General features: G+C 41.6%; 1 protein-coding gene across 1 annotated transcript in view; it reads right to left on the bottom strand.

Annotated features, from left to right (window-relative positions):
• The window catches only part of PDLIM4 (PDZ and LIM domain 4), a 617,535-nt gene that overhangs the window by 315,879 nt on the left and 283,334 nt on the right, over window positions 1-18,322 (bottom strand). Inside the window, exon 3 of the mRNA XM_078653108.1 lies at window positions 11,064-11,142. Coding sequence (XP_078509234.1) covers window positions 11,064-11,142 — 79 coding nt within the window. The remainder of the gene's footprint in view (window positions 1-11,063; window positions 11,143-18,322) is intronic.

Raw genomic sequence — 18,322 nt, 5'->3', positions numbered from 1 at the left:
AGGGAGGGATGTGCTTTGTCAGTCTTGGCACAGACCCACGGAAATGCCCGTAGACCAGTTGCATACGTTTCGGCTACATTAGATCCGGTAGCCGCAGCGTTGCCCGGATGTCTCAAATCCGTTGCTGCAACGGGTGTCAGCATTGAAAGGAGCGAGAGTATTGTGATGGGACATTCGTTAGTGGTGTATGTACAGCATTCTGTAGAATTGTTAATGACCAGGACGAAGACGCAGCATCTGACTAATAGCAGGCTCACGCGCTACGAGCAAGTTATTCTTGCCGCGGAGAACGTGACCCTCAGGAGATGCTCTGTCTTGAATCCTGCTACTTTGATGCCATTACCTACTGTAATAGAAGGCGAAGGATGTGAAGACCACGATTGCCTTGATGTGACTGAACTATGCACGAAACCCAGACCAGATATTGTTGATGAGCCATTGTCTGACCCTGATGAGATTTACTTTGTCGATGGCTCATGTTTAAGAGACGATACTGGTCGGTTGAGAGCAGCTTATGCTGTTTGTACCATTACTGGAGTTGTGGAAGCCGCTTGCCTGGAAGGAGTACATTCCGCACAGGTAGCAGAAATCATTGCCCTAACCCGTGCCTGCATAGCAGGAAACGGAAAGAGAGTCACCATATACACTGGCAGCCAATATGGTTTCGGTGTGGTTCACGATTTCGGGCAGTTGTGGTCTCAGAGAGGTTACATGACCTCCTCTGGTTCGCCCATTCGAAATGGAGAATTTGTGCGATTGTTGTTAGAAGCACTACAAGGTCCAGTTGCCATAGCAATTGTGAAGTGTGTAGCTCATACTAAGAATACAGATTTTGTATCACAAGGCAACAGGTACCCTGATGAGGTCGCACGCTATTGTGCGGAACAAGATTATTCTTTTTCAAAAGTGGAAATAGGTGGTGCTGAAGAAAAGACAGAATTAAGCATGATGTTAGAGACTGTAGACACTTGGGAGGATTTAAGAGTGATGCAGGAGAACGCACCTGAAGCAGAGAAAAAGGCATGGGAAATAGCAGGTTGTGTGCGAAGTGAAATGGATTTTTGGATTTCAGCAGATGGGAGGGCTGTGTTACCTGAGGAACTAGCGAATCCCATGGCGAGGCAAATACATGGTCCAGTACACCTAGGAAGAGATGCTATGATGAGAGTGTTTAGGCAGACTTGGTATTGCCCAAAATTTAGAATAGCAGCAGAATCAGTATGCAAGCGATGTGTTACCTGCCAACAATTGAACATAGGCAAAAGGACACCAGTCACACTGAGTCACATTGGGAGGTCAGGGGGGCCTTTCAATAGAATGCAATTAGACTTTATTGAAATGCCAAGAGTCAACCGCCTTAGGTGTGTGCTGGTGGTTGTATGTATATTTTCCAGATGGGTTGAAGCGTACCCTACACGTAGGTGTGATACACTCACAGTAGCTAAATTGTTGCTCAGGGAGCTGATACCGCGCTTCGGGGTGCCTGCCTCTCTGGAATCGGACAGAGTAAAACATTTTAACAGCGAAATAGTGAAGATGTTGTGCTCCACATTAAAGATCGATCAAAAACTGCATTGTAGTTATCGACCAGAAGCCTCAGGAATTGTGGAACAAGTGAACGGCACTCTGAAGAATAGATTGGCTAAAGTAGTGGCATCCACATCTTTGAGTTGGCCAGATGCTCTTCCTTTAGTGCTCATGAGCATGCGCAGCACACCTGACAGGAGGACAGGTCTCTCTCCACACGAGATTCTGATGGGGAGGGCCATGAGACTTCCCACAGTTCCAACTGCTGCCCTATTGAATATTACAGATGATCTGATCTTGGATTATTGTAAGGGACTGTCTGACGCCATCCATTCTGTGTCCCTTCAGGTGCAGGCGGCTGAAGTTCCAGCATCAAGGAATCTGTGTCATGACCTGAACCCAGGAGATTGGGTGTTGGTCAAGAAGCACGTCCGGAAGAACTGCCTAGATGTACGCTGGCATGGGCCCTTTCAGGTAATCCTGATCACGAACACCGCGGTGAAGTGCGGAGGGCTGCCAAATTGGATCCATGCATCCCATACTTGAAGAGTTCCAGCACCTCTAGAAGAAACAGCTCCTATCCCAGACGAAAGTTCAGTCGCGGAAGAAGAGTCACAGGAGGGGATTGGATCAGCTGAGGGGGTGTCGGAAGAAGTTGGGAACGCATCGGATCCAGAAGAGGAGAGAAGACAGGACGGCAGTGAGACTGAAGACGCAACTGAAGGAGAGAGCTGCAGTGAATACGACTCAGACACAGATCAGTACCAGAGCGACCAAGAACCGAGTGTGAGGACGAGAAATAGGAGAACAAGGCTTGGAGCTGCCACTTGGCCGGAAAGAAGAAGGAGGCTAAGTTTAAGGTCGGCTCAGGAAGAAACGCTTGCTCCTATATCCAAAGACTCGGATCCAGAAGAAGATACCCAGGATCAAGCCGAGGAGGGTCTTAGAAGATCAAGGAGGGTGCGAGTGCCTAGCAGAAGGTACTCTACTCCCGATTGGACCTACCTCGTTGCAGATGTCTGTGGGACACCGAACCGGGAGGATCAGGGAAGTGAGCCTGATCAGAACTGATCCGATCATCACAGTGCAAATAAGATTCCTGCTGCCAGGAGCGGAGACCGAAAGGTTGCTGACACTCAACATCGTCTATCCTCCTCTCCTGAGCGGAATAAGAAAATTGATTTTAGAGACAGTTGATTTTCCGGTTTGCTGTTCACGATATCCAGTGTTGGAGGGAACTCTTCTTCGACTGGAAATGCTTGAGCGAGTAGTGGAAGTTCTTGGAACACTCATTGTCTTGGATTAATACCTTGTTGTAAATGTCTTCAAAGGGGCGCAGAACTGGGAAAGTGAAGAAGGTGATCCTGGTCAGAACGGACCCCTTTGTAACTGTGGATGTAGAACTGATAGTACCAGGAGTGGAGATTGATAAGACATTAACTCTTCATTTTGTTCGTCCCCTGGTCCAGAGTGAAATAAGGAGAATAATCCTAGAGACAGTTGAATTCCCATGTTGCTGCAAGGAATGCCCAATACTTGAGGGAATGTTTCTTCGAATGGACATTTATGAAGACGTAGTGTCACTCCTTGCAACATACATAGATTCTGCTTGATAAAAGACTTTTTGAAAAGGACTTTGAAAAATATTGCTGCAAGATAACCTAGCGCCGAGTGGAAGAAGAAAAGGATAGGGTCTCCCTTTTAGAGGATGGAGAAGGGATAGGGTTGTCTTTTTCCTACAGGACTTTAAACTGTTTTGCGGAGCAAATTGTCAGCTTCTAAGTGTTCAAAAAAGAGACATTGTTTGAAAGCAAGTCTTTGTTCGGAGAGAAGAAGAAGTTGATGCTGGAAGAACATCCATAACTACACTGTTTGAGATCATGGAGGCTGGCAACCCGAACCGCAGGGCGAAATGTATAGTTGGCACACTTTTAGGGGTGGTGATTTCACTTATAGTTTTAGTGGTTACTGTTTCATATATAGTGGGACACGAGAGAGATGCAACTGCAGTTAAGGAAATCAAGGGAGTGTCAACACAGAGGACAATCACTGTAAATAGTAGGGGAAACATCAATGATAAAGACAAAGCGTTGTTAGAAGCGGAAATAAAAAGATTACACACTGACGAGTCGCAGGGAAACTTCAGGTCAAATGCTTATGCCAAATTGCTTTACGAATACATTGATGTCATGGAGGCGAAGAATTGCTACGTTTGTATGCAATTACCAGCTTCGGTAGAGGAGGGTATCAGATACCATCATCTTCCATTGACATATGGAATTACATGTAGTTTATTGTTGAGCATATTCTATGGACGAGAGGGGTTCGAGTATTATTTCTCGAACTTCGATTCGACATTACCAGAGGTCCCAAATTACAAGCATCTGAATAAGTGGGACTATTACAAGAGCGAAGACAGATTACACAAATGGTTCATTCCATGGAAAACGTTAGATACTTCACATGCCCGAAGAAATAATCTGACTTGTCAAGTGTCAGAAATCGAGAAAAAGTTTATAGGGCAGGTAGATACTAGATACAGGAGGCAGAAGATTCTAAAGGCCTCAGGACAATGGGAAACAGATTGGACCAAGGAGGAAAGGATACATCAAAGAAAGGGTAGCTTTGGCCCAATTGCTTTAGACAAGGAGAAATGGGGGAAACTGTGCATTCACAGGAGTTACTCCTATTATGAGAATCTGTATGTAGGTCAAGTCAGTTGTGAACATGCTTTTCAATTGGAGTACTACTCCAAAGATTTCCTGAAAGAGATGCAAGCAATTCCAAATGTATATTTTGTATGTGGAAGAAATGCCTATGTGAAGCTACCAGATTAATTGGTACGGATCATGCTATCTGGCAATTGTCTTCCCTAAAATATATCATGTTGAGAATTTAGAAACGACAAAGAAAGGAATACCAACTAGAGGGAAGAGAGGGCTAGGTGCAGCAGAAGTAATTGGAGATGTATTCGGTGCTGCATTTCCTATCCTAGGAGTGATACTGAATGACATCAAAATTAGGAGATTGGCTACAGTCGTAGATAGGTTATCTGCCAGTACTGCTAGATCATTAATGCTGGTGGAGGGTGAGATGCAATCGATAAGGGCAATGGTTCTTCAGAACCGACTTGCTCTAGACGTTCTGTTAGCCAAAGAGGGCGGAGTCTGTAAGGCTTTGAAGGTCCAGGAATGTTGCACTTACATTCCAGACAATTCAAAACCTCTAGAGAAGTACATACGAAACATCACTGCCATACACCATGAAATTGAGGATCTGACAAAGATAAACGTGTGGGAAAAAGTAGGTCATGGGATGGGTAAAGTTGGAGGTTGGTTTGCCAACCTAGGAAAGGGTATCGTTTGGTACATATTGAAACCCATCATCATAATTGTGATTTGTGTAATCACTTTGTGGGGATTGGTGCGTTTGTATCAGTGGTATAGAGCAAACAGATTGCAGAGATCTATGAGAGAACAGGAGAAAAGGTTGACAGTGATGCAAGATACACAATATAAGAGTCTGAAGGCATTGGAGACAATGAAAAGAAGTGGTACTGCCACGACCTCACTTTGAAGAATCCTACATTTTTGTGATGATGTTTTGATGGTGATGACCCCTGAAGGTCATCAAAGGGGGGACTGAGAGAGCACTATTCTGAGAAAAAAATGTATAAGTGCATCATATTTACAAGCACGTAGTTAGTTAACATATACCTTGCACCAGAGTGTCTTATATTTAGTAGTGAAACGTATAGAGTGTTCAAGTAGGGTAACAATAATCATAACAGTGTGAGACTAATGTAGAAATGTTGGAATGAATATGAAAACCTCACGTTCTCATGTTAAAGGAATCATGTAAGAGTTAAGTGGAACTTTACAAAACCAGTTATATTGTGTAGGCCTCATGGCAATTCACAGAAAATCTAAACGTGCTGCTAAAATAATGTGAGGTGGGGTTAACATGGTTCTTCCAAAATGTATTATCGAATTTAGTTTGAAATATATGCTTTATAGATGTGTGCTTTAAGAAACGTATGTTAGTTAAGAATACTGTTTAAATCAAGTTTAATGTTTTCAGAGTGCAGGGACTCGCTTCATGTAAATCAAGTAGGCTCGAACTGATAGGGATGTTCCTTTGAACTGAAATGTGCTCGTTAGAGGAGAAGTCGAGAGGTGCCAAGTACTGTGCTTTCCATATGCTTTATGACCTATAGATATGGGGGAGCCTGGAATTTGAGGCCCACTGTAGGATGGCCTGTATGCAGGTGCGAGGGGTCCTAATCAGTTGAAATGAATGGAGCTTTGTTCAGTGGCGCTTGGCGCAGGCCTGTAGGAGTCTTCAGGAATTTCAGGGGGTATCGGCGCACTGGAGAAGAAGTCTGGGAACCAAGGTCAACTTTAACGAGGGTCTTGAAGAGTACCATCATGGAGTTTACCGCGCAAAAGATGTACCACGTGAGGGGCGTCCCAAGGGGCGCTCCTATCGGAAATGTGATTTGGTATTAGGGAAAGCGACCCGGGAGGAGAGCAGAGCAGATGATTTTGGGAGCCTAAGGAAGCGGATGGGTAGGCAGATAGGCTGATCAGGAGAGACCCATTATCAGAGAAGGAACAAAGAGAAGTGCGTGATCTTCTTAGGAAGTCACCACGGCTGACACCTTTTTGGGGTAAAGATCTTGTTAAGTAGGGATGTCACTTAGTCTAGTGTAGGGACAGACTAACCTGAATTTTCTTTTCTGTAATGACTCTTAAGTTGCAACTTGTATCCATTTTGGTTACACTGATGATATTTGAACTTGTACTTATTATTCTGTTTTGTAGACTCAGACTATTCAAAGAATTTATGTTCATAGTGATACCAGTTTATCTTTTGAATCTCATCTTAAGAAGTTTGTATCTTCAGTTATCTTTGGTTTTATATTAAATCTTCAAAACTTAATCCTGGTCAGTGGTCATTTAGAGTGGTGTAAGTTCTTAATTGATTGACCTATTGTTAGATTGCCTTTTACTCAATGACAGGTACCAACGATCCAGTCGACTTGGTTTGGGATCTGGTAAGGTAACTAGTAACCAGTAATCCCGCGTTAACAGACGTATTGATATTGATGGGAGGCCTGTACAGAGAATTTATGTGGGGGCTGAACCAGTTAACAGGATGATAAGGGGGTTCAGTGTTGGCTTTGAGAGCTTGAGCTGAAGCTGATTAGCGAAGGTGCTCCTTGAAGTGCCCCTTCACTGTGTTCCTGAAGTGAGTCACTCACTACTTCACCTATTGTATTGTGAATTAGAGTTTATAGACTACCGCCGCCTGCCCACTCTGGGATGTTGGCATAACGGCTGTGTTAGACAACTAGTGACCATGCTGGGTACACTTTGTGATGTTGAGCTGAAACCACTGTGCCATGATGTGTATTCATCTGCTGTTCTAATACAATTTAATAATAAGATTTAATTTAAAAAAACTTGGATACAAGCCAACCTTGGAGACTGAAAGTTAATTGACCCAAATCAATCAAATTTCACCTGGAATAATCTACTAAAACAGCCTTCCTTCTGGTTTGGCATGATTCGCTTAGCATAACCGATAGAAGCTTCTTCAGTTTTTTAATTCCTCTGGGCCTTCCAGTCGTGTTCATTTTGCTTTATCTTCCCTCAGTAATGTTTGAATGTATACTGCACGGACATGTCCAGAAGCAATAGAGTGCTTTAAAATAAAGGGACATATTACCATAGTAAGTGCCATGGTAGAAAGTCATAAGAAAGTAACATCATAATAAACGTGGAGTAATTCAATACAGTGCCAAACAAATTAATAATAAACATATAATGTGGAGAAGAAAGCGTATTAAAACTGACTATATATATTTCCACCGACTAGGTGCTAGAGACCTCAGCATGTAACTGAAGCCTAAGAGACGCACTATAACAGCTTTGAACCAATAGTAGGAGACTGTTGTGAAGCAAAACAAGAAGTATCTTAAGGAGCAACCTGTTAGGACAAAAGAGAAAGAAGGAGAGGAAGGTAAGGGCTGTCACTGACAAGGGAAACTGACACAAGATTGAGATGGAGTGACAAAAGAGGTGTGAGTTTCAAAGATCAAAGGTAACAGTCAACTGAGTCTGAATGGAGCTTCTCTGGAAAAGAAAGTTTAGGTTATTATTTTAATAAAGCTGGGGCTTAGTAGTTCATTAAGCTAGCGGAAATGAGTCACAGATTCTAGTCCCGCTGCCTGAGAAATGTTGGACTAATGTGTGCTCTTTTGCGAAACATGGTGTTTCTAGGAGACACATTTATGCACGGAGTGAAGAGAATGATGGAATCCTAACAGCTTCATTGTGTTACATAAGTAAAAATAAGAGGCTAAGGAGTAACCTTGTGCGTGACAGAAACTGTCTTGTTTAAAGATCTAACTTGAATGGGGAGCCACTGAAGCTTAGGTAGCATAAGTGAAATGTGATCTATAGTTCTGCTTCCAGTGACCAATCGAGGCGATGCCTTCAAAGTTGTGCGGTATGCTTAAGGCAGACCTAGACAGCACCATGAATTGAACGAGGATCTTGAATTTTTGTGATGGGATGAACTGATGGATTCACAACAAAAGTCGCAATACGAGCTGTATACTTTTGACCATAGAATTGATTAAAGGTTGATATTAAGACTTTTGTCTAGAACAATATAATTTAATATACTGAATATAATGAAGAGGACCAGAAGCAGGACTTTGACAGGCTTGGAATGTGACCTTTCTCACCAAAGTTAGTCAGTGAGTAAAATTTGAAGAACATGTATACAAATGCGTGCATTGCTTTTGAGCGTTCCCAAAGTAGTTTAACCAATCAGTCTTTAACTGAAATGCCTGGAGTAGTTTGCTCACTTCACTATTTAAATTCTTGATCCATTTCTGGACATTAGAAAACTGCAAATATCAAAAACACATTGCACCTTAAACCATGTCAATATGCTGTTGTTGTTGTATGTACTTTATTCGATAACATTTTATCATAAAAGTATGCACATCCTTTACAGTATAAAAAGAACCACCAATCCATTCTTACATACAATTGTGCGTTAAAAATACAAAAGTATTACTTTAAAAATAGAATATACAATAATAACAGAAATTAACAATCACATAAAAGCAGCATAGCATAATCCATATAAAATCATCTATGGGGGAGATTGCTTTATCCTACGCAGGCGAGTCTGCCAGGCGCTGCCCAGGAATTTTGCTACCCCAAAGACCATAACTAGGGAAGACGTATCGGTGGTGAAAACCCGCAAGGCCATCTTATGACACCTAAGGCCTAGCTCCTTACATATTGGTTTTAACCATGTCTTCCTTGCACCCCTATATGCTGGGCATGCAAAGAGGAGATGAGCCACAGACTCCTTAGGGGCTGCACACCCAGGGCAGGATATTACTGGGGAACTTGGCTTTTTCCATCCTGCAGTAATTTCATTCACCGGGAGGGTCCCGAACCTTAGTTTTAAATAAAGTGATCTGTCCAGGGGTTTTTGTAAAAAGTCAAGGAACGGTTCGAGTTTCCTTACTGGTTTAAACTCTAGGAACCGCTCTGTAAGGGTACCCCTTTTGCCTCTACACAAGTCCTCCTCCTGTACCCAGTCCCAATATAGTTTCTTCATTACTTGCTTTGAGGGTGGAGTTTGGCTAGCCCGTATTTCATTCAAACCTAGTCTTAAAACCAGCTGTCTAAGGTTACTCAGCCACTTAATCTTATTACCCGAGTTGAGTAAGATTAGTTCATCCAAGACAGCTGCATAGTTTGAGAGTTCTGGGGTCCTTCTAAGACGTACCCAGAAGAGTAGCGGGCGCAGACAAACTATGTCTTTCAGAGAGCGTCTACCCATATCTTGTCGTAGGGGTATTACCGGAGTAGAGATGGGGAGTGACACCAATTCTCTCAGGAACTTATTTTCTGATGTCACTAGGTCGGTTGTATTCTCGAACCCCCACAGCTCAGATCCATAGACTGCCGAAGGCAGGGCTTGACCTTCGTACATCGCGAGAGCCGGGGCTACAGGTTTACTCATAGACTCTCGCTGTTCCCGTAGGATCGCTCCTGAAACTCGTTTGTGATTTAAAAGCATTTTAGCCAAATGATCCTTCCAAGTCATCCTACTATTAACCCTTACCCCCAAATAGTCGAATGAGTCTACCAGCTCCAATGGGATACCATTAATGGAGACATTGTTCTTAAATCTTTTTGAAGGCGAGATGGCCATAAGCTTCGTCTTGGTAGTGTTGATAATAAGACCCCTATCCTCACAAAATGAAATAGGGCGATCCAACAGCTTTTGGAGGCCGCAGGGGGTTTTAGAGATCAGGATGGTGTCATCCGCAAAGAGCAGGGTGGGTGTTTTTTCCCCCACCAGGGATGGGGCGTCGGCTGAGTCCTTCCTCAGGTGGTCCACCACCCCATTCACAAAGAGGGAGAACAGAGTCGGTGCCATTACAATATGCACAATGCATTCACCCATATTGAATCTTGTATGGCCCACAGATTCCTTTCGCTGAATCGATATAAAAATGAATCAGCGTCAGTCCCAAAAAATTGAAGTGTCAATATTCAATAAACAAATTAAAATAGGAACATATAAGTCACCTTCACAAGCTCCTTCTGCTGCATAAGTGACTAGTCACTAGACTGTGTATTGAATTATTTCCCATACTAATCAAAAGTCCTAGAGAAAATGTAACTTTTCATCCCATTCAAAGCAATAGTATAGTACATGTCAAAGCGATTTGCTGCCATAGGGATTGTCGTAATTCTATAAAACTCTTCACCAGAAAGTCAATGATTGTCCTCAAAGAAAAGGAATCATGCCACTTGCCTAATGACCCGAGAATGTGTTATGCAACCTTTCAAATAAATTACAAACCAAGTTCAAGATTAACCGTATTTTTCATACACTTGTATAGAATATTGTTTCATTGTACCACAAAAATTTTTTTTTGTTCTTCTATTTCCTGATTTACACAAAAATAGAAATTAAATAATACATTATATTAAGGAACTGTTTTTGCTGTAGATTATACATCTTTCATTGGATTTTAAAATGAAGTATAGTATGCCTTTTTAGTTTATACGAGTCAGTCCATTCTGTGTAAGACCTTGAAAGACTTTAAATGATCATAGCCTTCCCTGCTTATAAAGTACAGCCTCCTGCAGAATTCTACAACAGTCATATTTTCTCAATAGCTGAGCCTACCTTCTAAAAATGTCTCTCCCTGTGAGGGAATATCCTTTCTAAATGGCCTGCAACTCTTATTAAGAGTAAAGATCCCACAGTACAAAGAAGGTATAATATGTCCTGGCTGATGTAATCAGTTAAACGTACTATAAATAATGCAGTGGATTGCGCACAGTGTAATGTGATCAAAGTGAGAATCAGCTGAGATGAATAACGCTGTGGTGCATACTGTACAAAATAACTGAATAAACTAGTTAGAAATCAGCAATAACGGTTCCCTGTATAGACACAGCACAAAACATGATTTCATCAGGACATACTTCTGAATCAATGCTGTATTTGCGAGACTGCATCCTTCGGTCTTCTGTGGGGTCTGGAGTCCATGTTTTGCCATCGCCTCTGAAATGAAAAAGTTAATAGACGAGTGAGTTCATCATAGATATTCTCAATCCATTAATTTAACATTACACTGATATCCTACTGAGGAATGTTGGATGATTCTAAACTTGTGTGTACCTATTATGATCAATATATCAGTACAATTTAATCAGCCTGTAAACAATTTTCAAGTCAATATGTATGTACGTTTAATAGTAACACTTCTGAGCACACTTTGGTACCAAAATTATTTTCCAAACAATACACCAGTAGATTTCTCTATAATCCATTTCATATATTGTCATGTTCAGATTGCATCTGATATATCTAACTTCAAATGGATATAAGAACAGAAAACAAATAGTGTCCACTAAAAATCTGCAAAATAATCTTATTCTAGATATATGTCAACATGAGGCACTCTCTATATGAAATTCTAGCTGTTAAAGGCACATTTTACATAATAATATGAGTAGTTTAAAAACATACAAAATAGTGATACACAAAAAGTCATCACACTTGCTACTTATATCATTTTTTATTCATAAACATATGTAAGAAGTTAATAGGAATCATTCAATCTATAACTTCATCACTCATACAGCTACATTTTATAATTAAAAATATACAGTTGGTGCATGTCCTTTCGTTATCACTGAGCAGCATAAACCAACTTGGTTTAGGTTGTTGCTATCACCATTGTACAGCAAGGACAGTCTATAACGCTCAACCGATTTACACCATGGATCCATTGCTTTACAAGGACAAAGCCCTAGTCCTAAAAAAGTTTGGATTCATCTTAGTTTCGGCATACATTGGATATTTGGCTTAGTGTGATACACATTGGTATTGCATTTTAAGGCATAAGGCCAAAGCCATTATTTCTTCTAACACTGACTGGAGATCTACAACCCGAAAACAGGCAGAAAGGCTGCTCAGTGTTAGATGATGCACCTTGGGTTTTTATCTGATGTAATGTTGAGGATAAGCCTTTGGATTAATTTTCTTGAGAAACAAGTTGACCATTAGCATTCATTTTATGGTTAATATGGATAGTAAATTAATGAAGACTGATTATCCCTTCCTGTCCGACACCTCTACTTCTATAAACTGATTCTTTCACCCCTTCATACCAGGACCCTAAAATATTGACCATATTCACAATTACACCTATTGCTCATTTTGGCCCATAGTTCACTCAACTGCCTTGACTTGAAGCAACAGAGAAGCCCACATTGAACAAAACTGTGAAATATCACCAGGAGAAAAGGCATGAGCGGGCCCACTGCACTGTGCATACTGAACATTTCTGTACATTTCTGTACGATGTTCAGGATGCGTCTTAGGCATTAAGTAATATTCTTCAACCCACTCACCAGATATGTTCTCATAACCTGGGTGAGCAGCTTTGCACATTAGCACAACATGAGGATTTTCCAAACAACTGTATACTGCTGGTCATCACCCTTTCTCCAGAGAGGAACTAATTTTGCAAGAAGGTCAGGCCTGGTACCTTGCGATAGTAGATACAGGAAGGAGAACCATCACTGATGTTCACCATCCTTCAAGGACATTGCTTAGGCCATTTGATTAATGATCAATTACCACTGTCATTACCACATGCATTATATAGGCCCAGGCCTATATTATAGACGAGTTGAACTGGTCAAAAGACAAGGCAAATATATAGGGACTGTTTCTACTCCATCAATATGGAATGGAGCAAAGACATGTGGCCCAAATCGATATTACAGAAACAAATTGGAATGTGGATATATATATTGCCAAACACATGGAACACATTTTTGTTTGTTTTTAAATAATTTTACACTTGGAATTGGCATTTTAACTAAGAGAGTCTGGCCATTTTTTTTTAAAAAACAAAAGGAGCACATTGGCTTGCTCTACTTTTTCTATTGATAGGAAAAAAAGGTAACACCGTTTTTTCTATAAATCTAGCCCCATCTGTTAGATAACTAATTTAGATTAAGTGGTGTTTGCTCTATTTCCTAGCATGCAAGCACCCAAACTGGTATAGAATTGAGGTGTCTTGTTTTTCTTTCAGTTTGCATCTGTGAAAATGTGCATTATTAACACCAAGTGCCCCTTGAATCTCATCTCTGTGAGCCAGGTCATATTTGATGAATACTTTAATTGTCATTTTCCAGGATTTACCAGTTCTAAATTCAATGTTTAGAAAACTGCTCCACAGTGTTCATGGAACTGACAGCAAAACTCAAGTGCAGGGTGATTCCTTTCGACGGAGTACCTCCTTGTATTGGATTTTCACAATTCAGAAATGTATTTTCACATGATTCTTACCATCCTGCCTCATGACCATTTTCACTGTTATTCTTTTTCTTGACATAATCCTTCAATCTGTCCTTTCCTGTGGTATGCTAACCGTGATGTAGCATTCATGGCCATACTGAAATGTACCTGCTAAGTACTCTTTAATCCTTCAGCACTTACCTTTCTTATCTTATAAACACTATCTCACTAACATGTCACAGTAATTGTTCCTCAACAGATGTGTGTTGTTCCAGAATTCACTCAAATCTGTTACCCCAGGCAAGACAACGCATAATTATTATGCAGTGCTTCAAATATTTTTCTCAGGCCCTTTGGAATGCTAGATTGTGTAAATGTTTAAAATACTTTCCGCATTTCGCAGCTGCGGATCAAATGGTTTTCCAGCATTAGACTCTGTCGCTCAGTGTCAGTCATCTTTGTAGTAACCCAACAGCAAAGGGCGTAGCTTGTGAGGGGGAGGGAGGGTGCTTGGGGTGCTACAACCCCCTAATCAATGTATTTTTTTCTGATTAATAGTTGCGTGCAGGCCGGCCAGACTGGCAACAGAAACCAGCCCTGGCAACTCCGCTTGACTGGCCTCTTGGGGAGTGGGGTTGCTGCTGTGAAGCGCTGTCCCTTGGGAGGGTACTAGTGTCAAGTACCGCTGCTGATTTTTTACAGAGCGCTCCTACAAAACCGCACCCCACGGGTCAAAAACCGGCCCCCATCCTTCCGGCCCACCAGGAAAACGCCTGGTGCCCGCTACGGCCAGCTCAGCCCTGCAAGCAGGTGCTTTCAGTAGGGTATGGTGAGTTGTCTGTTGGATTTCACCTGGGATATTTGAATGCACACCCTGACAAAAACACACTAACTCTTTCCCATCTCTGTTTTAAAAGTTCACAAAAATTTTGGTTATTTAACAAAATATTGGTTTTCTCTCTGTACTCCTACCAACCTGAGTTCTCTCCCTTTCCACTGCCCCTTAAACCCCTTTCATGCGCCCTGCTTGTCCTATAATGTATTTTAACATTATATGCAAGAGTGATTGTTGGAAAACTGAAATCTACCTCCCTCCCTAATCTTACTGACCAAGCTACACCCCTGCCGACAGCCAGTGCCTTGTATTGGACGGCGAGTTATTACAATCACTCTGTGATGCACTACTTACTAGCATGACATATAACAGTCCTATTGACTCTAAAAGGAAGTGTTACATACAAAAGGAGGAGGGTCCCTAGAATCTCCTCATCAAATACTTTCCTTTCATTCAACAGTGTACAGCTGAACTCATTTATGTAATCAATCAATAATGCATTTTATTTCACGTGTCAGAGACACTTAAAAAACTTCAAATAGATGGTATAAAAACGATAACCTGTTGCGGATTTTAAAAATGAGCCGACAGCAAAACTAGAAAACTGCTATTTTGTCCTTTCTCAATGAAGTTAATAAAAAATGCATAGTAAATGATTTATAAAATGTACAAAAAAAGGTAAAGGGCAGCAATGTCTGTATTGAAGTACCATAACACGGGCAGATGCAAATATCTGCCAGGCTGTATTGTTCTGGAGGAAATCATAAAATAGGCTCAGGGCTTGACTGGGAACCCAAACCAGCCGTGGCAATACAGCTGACCAACCACAGGGAAGGGGGGAGATTATGCAACTGAAAAGCACTGCTGGCTGCTTTAGCACTGCTGTAGCTTTTGTTACAGGGGGCCAATATTGCAGCACTGCTGCAAAACCGGCCACCATTAACACAACTGCCCCCCACAGCTCAGAAACGGGCCTCCACCCTTCCGGCTCACCAGAAAAACACCCGATGCCCGCTACGGCCACTCCAGCCCTGAATAAGCTCCCTACAGTGCCAGACCTAAATTGGAAGAGTAATGCTCGCTCCCAAGTTCAGGACCAACTCCAGATAAGACTTAATGCTGCAACACGACTGTAACATCATGTGTTGCCTTATCGTCGATTTTTTCGGTTCCATGTCTTCGCTCTTAAAATATAAATGATCCAAGAATCTCGTTTTGTCCTCTTTTAGAATGGACAAACGGCCCAGCTTTGCTAAATTCGCTTCAAGGGACATCAGCCAGTGGATATAAAACCCTTTGCCACAGGTTAGACAATCCATAATAATTGACTAATGAAGGTGTGTATGAGGGTGTAATCAAACAGAGTTCTACAACAGTAACCGTTCCAATTTAATATAGTCCTCATTATAATTAATTCCAAGATCAGTATGGCATAGGTAGTGTGCAGTACGTGGTGACACAGACAAAAGACGTCTTAAAAAATGTTTTACAGCAATTTGAAAAGATTGTAGATCACCATATCCCCAGATTTCCACCCCAAATGTTACAATGCGCAAACATCGTGCTTATGGATTTCAAGCATGGAGGCAATGGGTTTACCCCCCAGCTAAGATAGCAGTTTAAGGTGGGCGCCCATGGACTGCATAGATTTATGCTGACAAGCAGAAATGTTAAGCTTCCATGTAGAAGCATCAAATAAAATACCCAAACAGGGAAATCTATGGACCTTTTCTAATATGTTATTTCGGGCCGGACTAGCCGTAGCGGCCACCAAACGCTTTCCTGGTAGACCATAAAGGGTGGGGGTCATTTTTGTTACTGGGGGACGGTTTTGCATCAGCGCTGCAATATTGCCCCCCTGTAACAAAAGCAGCAGCAGTGTAGCAGCAGCAATGTTTCCACCAGCACCTCCCCCACCCCGGGGTCCGAGTTAAGTGCCAGGGCTGGTTTGTGTTCCCAGTACGGCTGTGATGTTATTGTCTATGTTACACATGCCTAGCTTCTAACTGAGCAGTCACATGACATAGCCATTGATTTGGAACAGTTTGTACTTATGTCTAGGTTGGACATAAAGTCAGTAAAAGATAACACCAACTTTCTTAATGCCCTTGGGCATAATCCGCCTAAACTACTGGGACAAAAGATCCTTTGTAGCAAAAAAGAATTAGTATTATTTATATACAAAATAAAAAACTAAAGGGGCCAATATACAGTCTTGCCTTTTTTAGCCTGAAATATTCAGTTAGCCACCCCCCCTTTACGTCCATACCTCATGGTCACTGTCAAAATGCTGTTAAAATTAGCAAGAAAAGTGACTAATGCAGTGTCAAGACTTTGATCCAGTAGCAGGTACCACAGCTTAGAGTGGTTTACCCTGTCAAAGGCACTGAGAAGTCCATAAATGTTAACTAAAGTGAGCAACACCTGGTGATAGTATACTTGCCAATCAATAGGTTAAGATTTAGGCATTGCTCCATCATGCCTAAATTCTTCCTGAAGCCATAGGGATAGGAACTCAAAATATTCCTCAAGTAAGGATTCATGAATTATTAAAAATACCTAAGTGACTTTCAGTTTAAAATGATTCAAGTGTGAGAGATTGTACTCTCTGGATTCAACTTAATGAATTGTGATATTTAGAGTAACCATCATCCAGCCTTTTTGTATATATTTTTTTTTACTTCATACAGTTTGCAACAAAACACAAAATGAACACAATGTGTATGCTTCATAGTTGCCAAACATTGTTTTGCATGGACATGTGTCCCTTCCTAATAACCCCCCACCCCAGCTTAGCATACATACACAATCATGGGATGCCCAATACACTGAACAGGGCCCAAACACACTCATCATGTTATAGGGATGTGTGGTGATTTCTCTCCTGGGCCCACTGTGTTTCTCATTAGTTGAACCACACATAACACATTTGTTTTTGTGCCATTATTCAGGAATATGCTGTGTATGTTGTATTTTATTCAGTGATTCTTCTTGGGAGTCGGTCTACACATTTTGTACAAGGTTGCCTGGAATACATAAAAACATAATGTACTGTTTTCTTTATCCCGGTCAGCAACAGCGCCTAACGTTTTTGACATAACACGGTAGTGCTGCTGCAGCTTTTCAAAGCAGTAGTTTAATCATATAAACTGTGTTTTGTCCCTTTAGGGGCAGAGAGGAGAAATGTAGCACAAATACCCGTCCAGGAACTAACTCATGCAGAGCCTGGCATGCAGCCTTGTGTAAACTGAATTTACACTCCTGATGCAGACCACCTAAGTAGACACACCAGGTATGGGGTCTGTGGCTAATCCCAGAGATCACTAATATATCCCTATGCTCACACAGTGAGGATACGGATAGACTGATAAATAATTTGCTATGGTGGGGTTGTTTATTGTATACAGCCTGCTAGTAATGCTGATTACATTGCTTAGTTATAGTTGCCTACTTATTGCAGCACATATGATTCATATTAGACTATCAATAAATGTGTTGTAAACTTTCTTCATGTCTTTCCTTTGTTTACTAAAGGTATGCATGATTGAGACAAAAGGTAACAATCTGTTTCAAAGGTTCCCTTCGAGACTAGAGGGTCATGTTCTAGGTTTGCCAATATCACCTGCTACTCTGGGAAGGTAAGGAGTTCAGGTGAGGCACTGAGAGATAACTGGATTTGAGCCGACAGATACTGATGGTGTAGAGAGAATCAGTCCCTACATTCTGAGATCCTGTCATCCCAAGGCACAGATCGGCTTACCAGGAGAATTCCTCCGACAGGTGTACATATCACCAACATTTGGCTAAGTGTTCACTTTGATTTATTGATTACAAGCTCTTTCACGTCATGCGGTGCCTGCCTGCCCAGATTCCCAAATCATCCACTACTTTGTCATCTCATCTGCTTATTTTGATGTATGTCTCGTCAGACAGTGCACACTCAAACGTGTTTCTTACCCACAGAGCGACAGTTGGGTGGCGCTAATGCCATCATCCCATGGCGATGCATCTTTTTGTCACACCAGACACCAGAAGTCTATTCAGTTGCTTAAAAGAGTTGGATCCCAGGAACACTGAGCATTTTGCAAATGATAC

Source organism: Lissotriton helveticus, chromosome 7 (assembly GCF_964261635.1).
Source record: "Lissotriton helveticus chromosome 7, aLisHel1.1, whole genome shotgun sequence".
Taxonomy (NCBI): Eukaryota; Metazoa; Chordata; class Amphibia; order Caudata; family Salamandridae; genus Lissotriton; species Lissotriton helveticus.
Note: the sequence above shows the minus strand (reverse complement) of the source record. Positions and strands in the feature narration are given on the sequence as shown.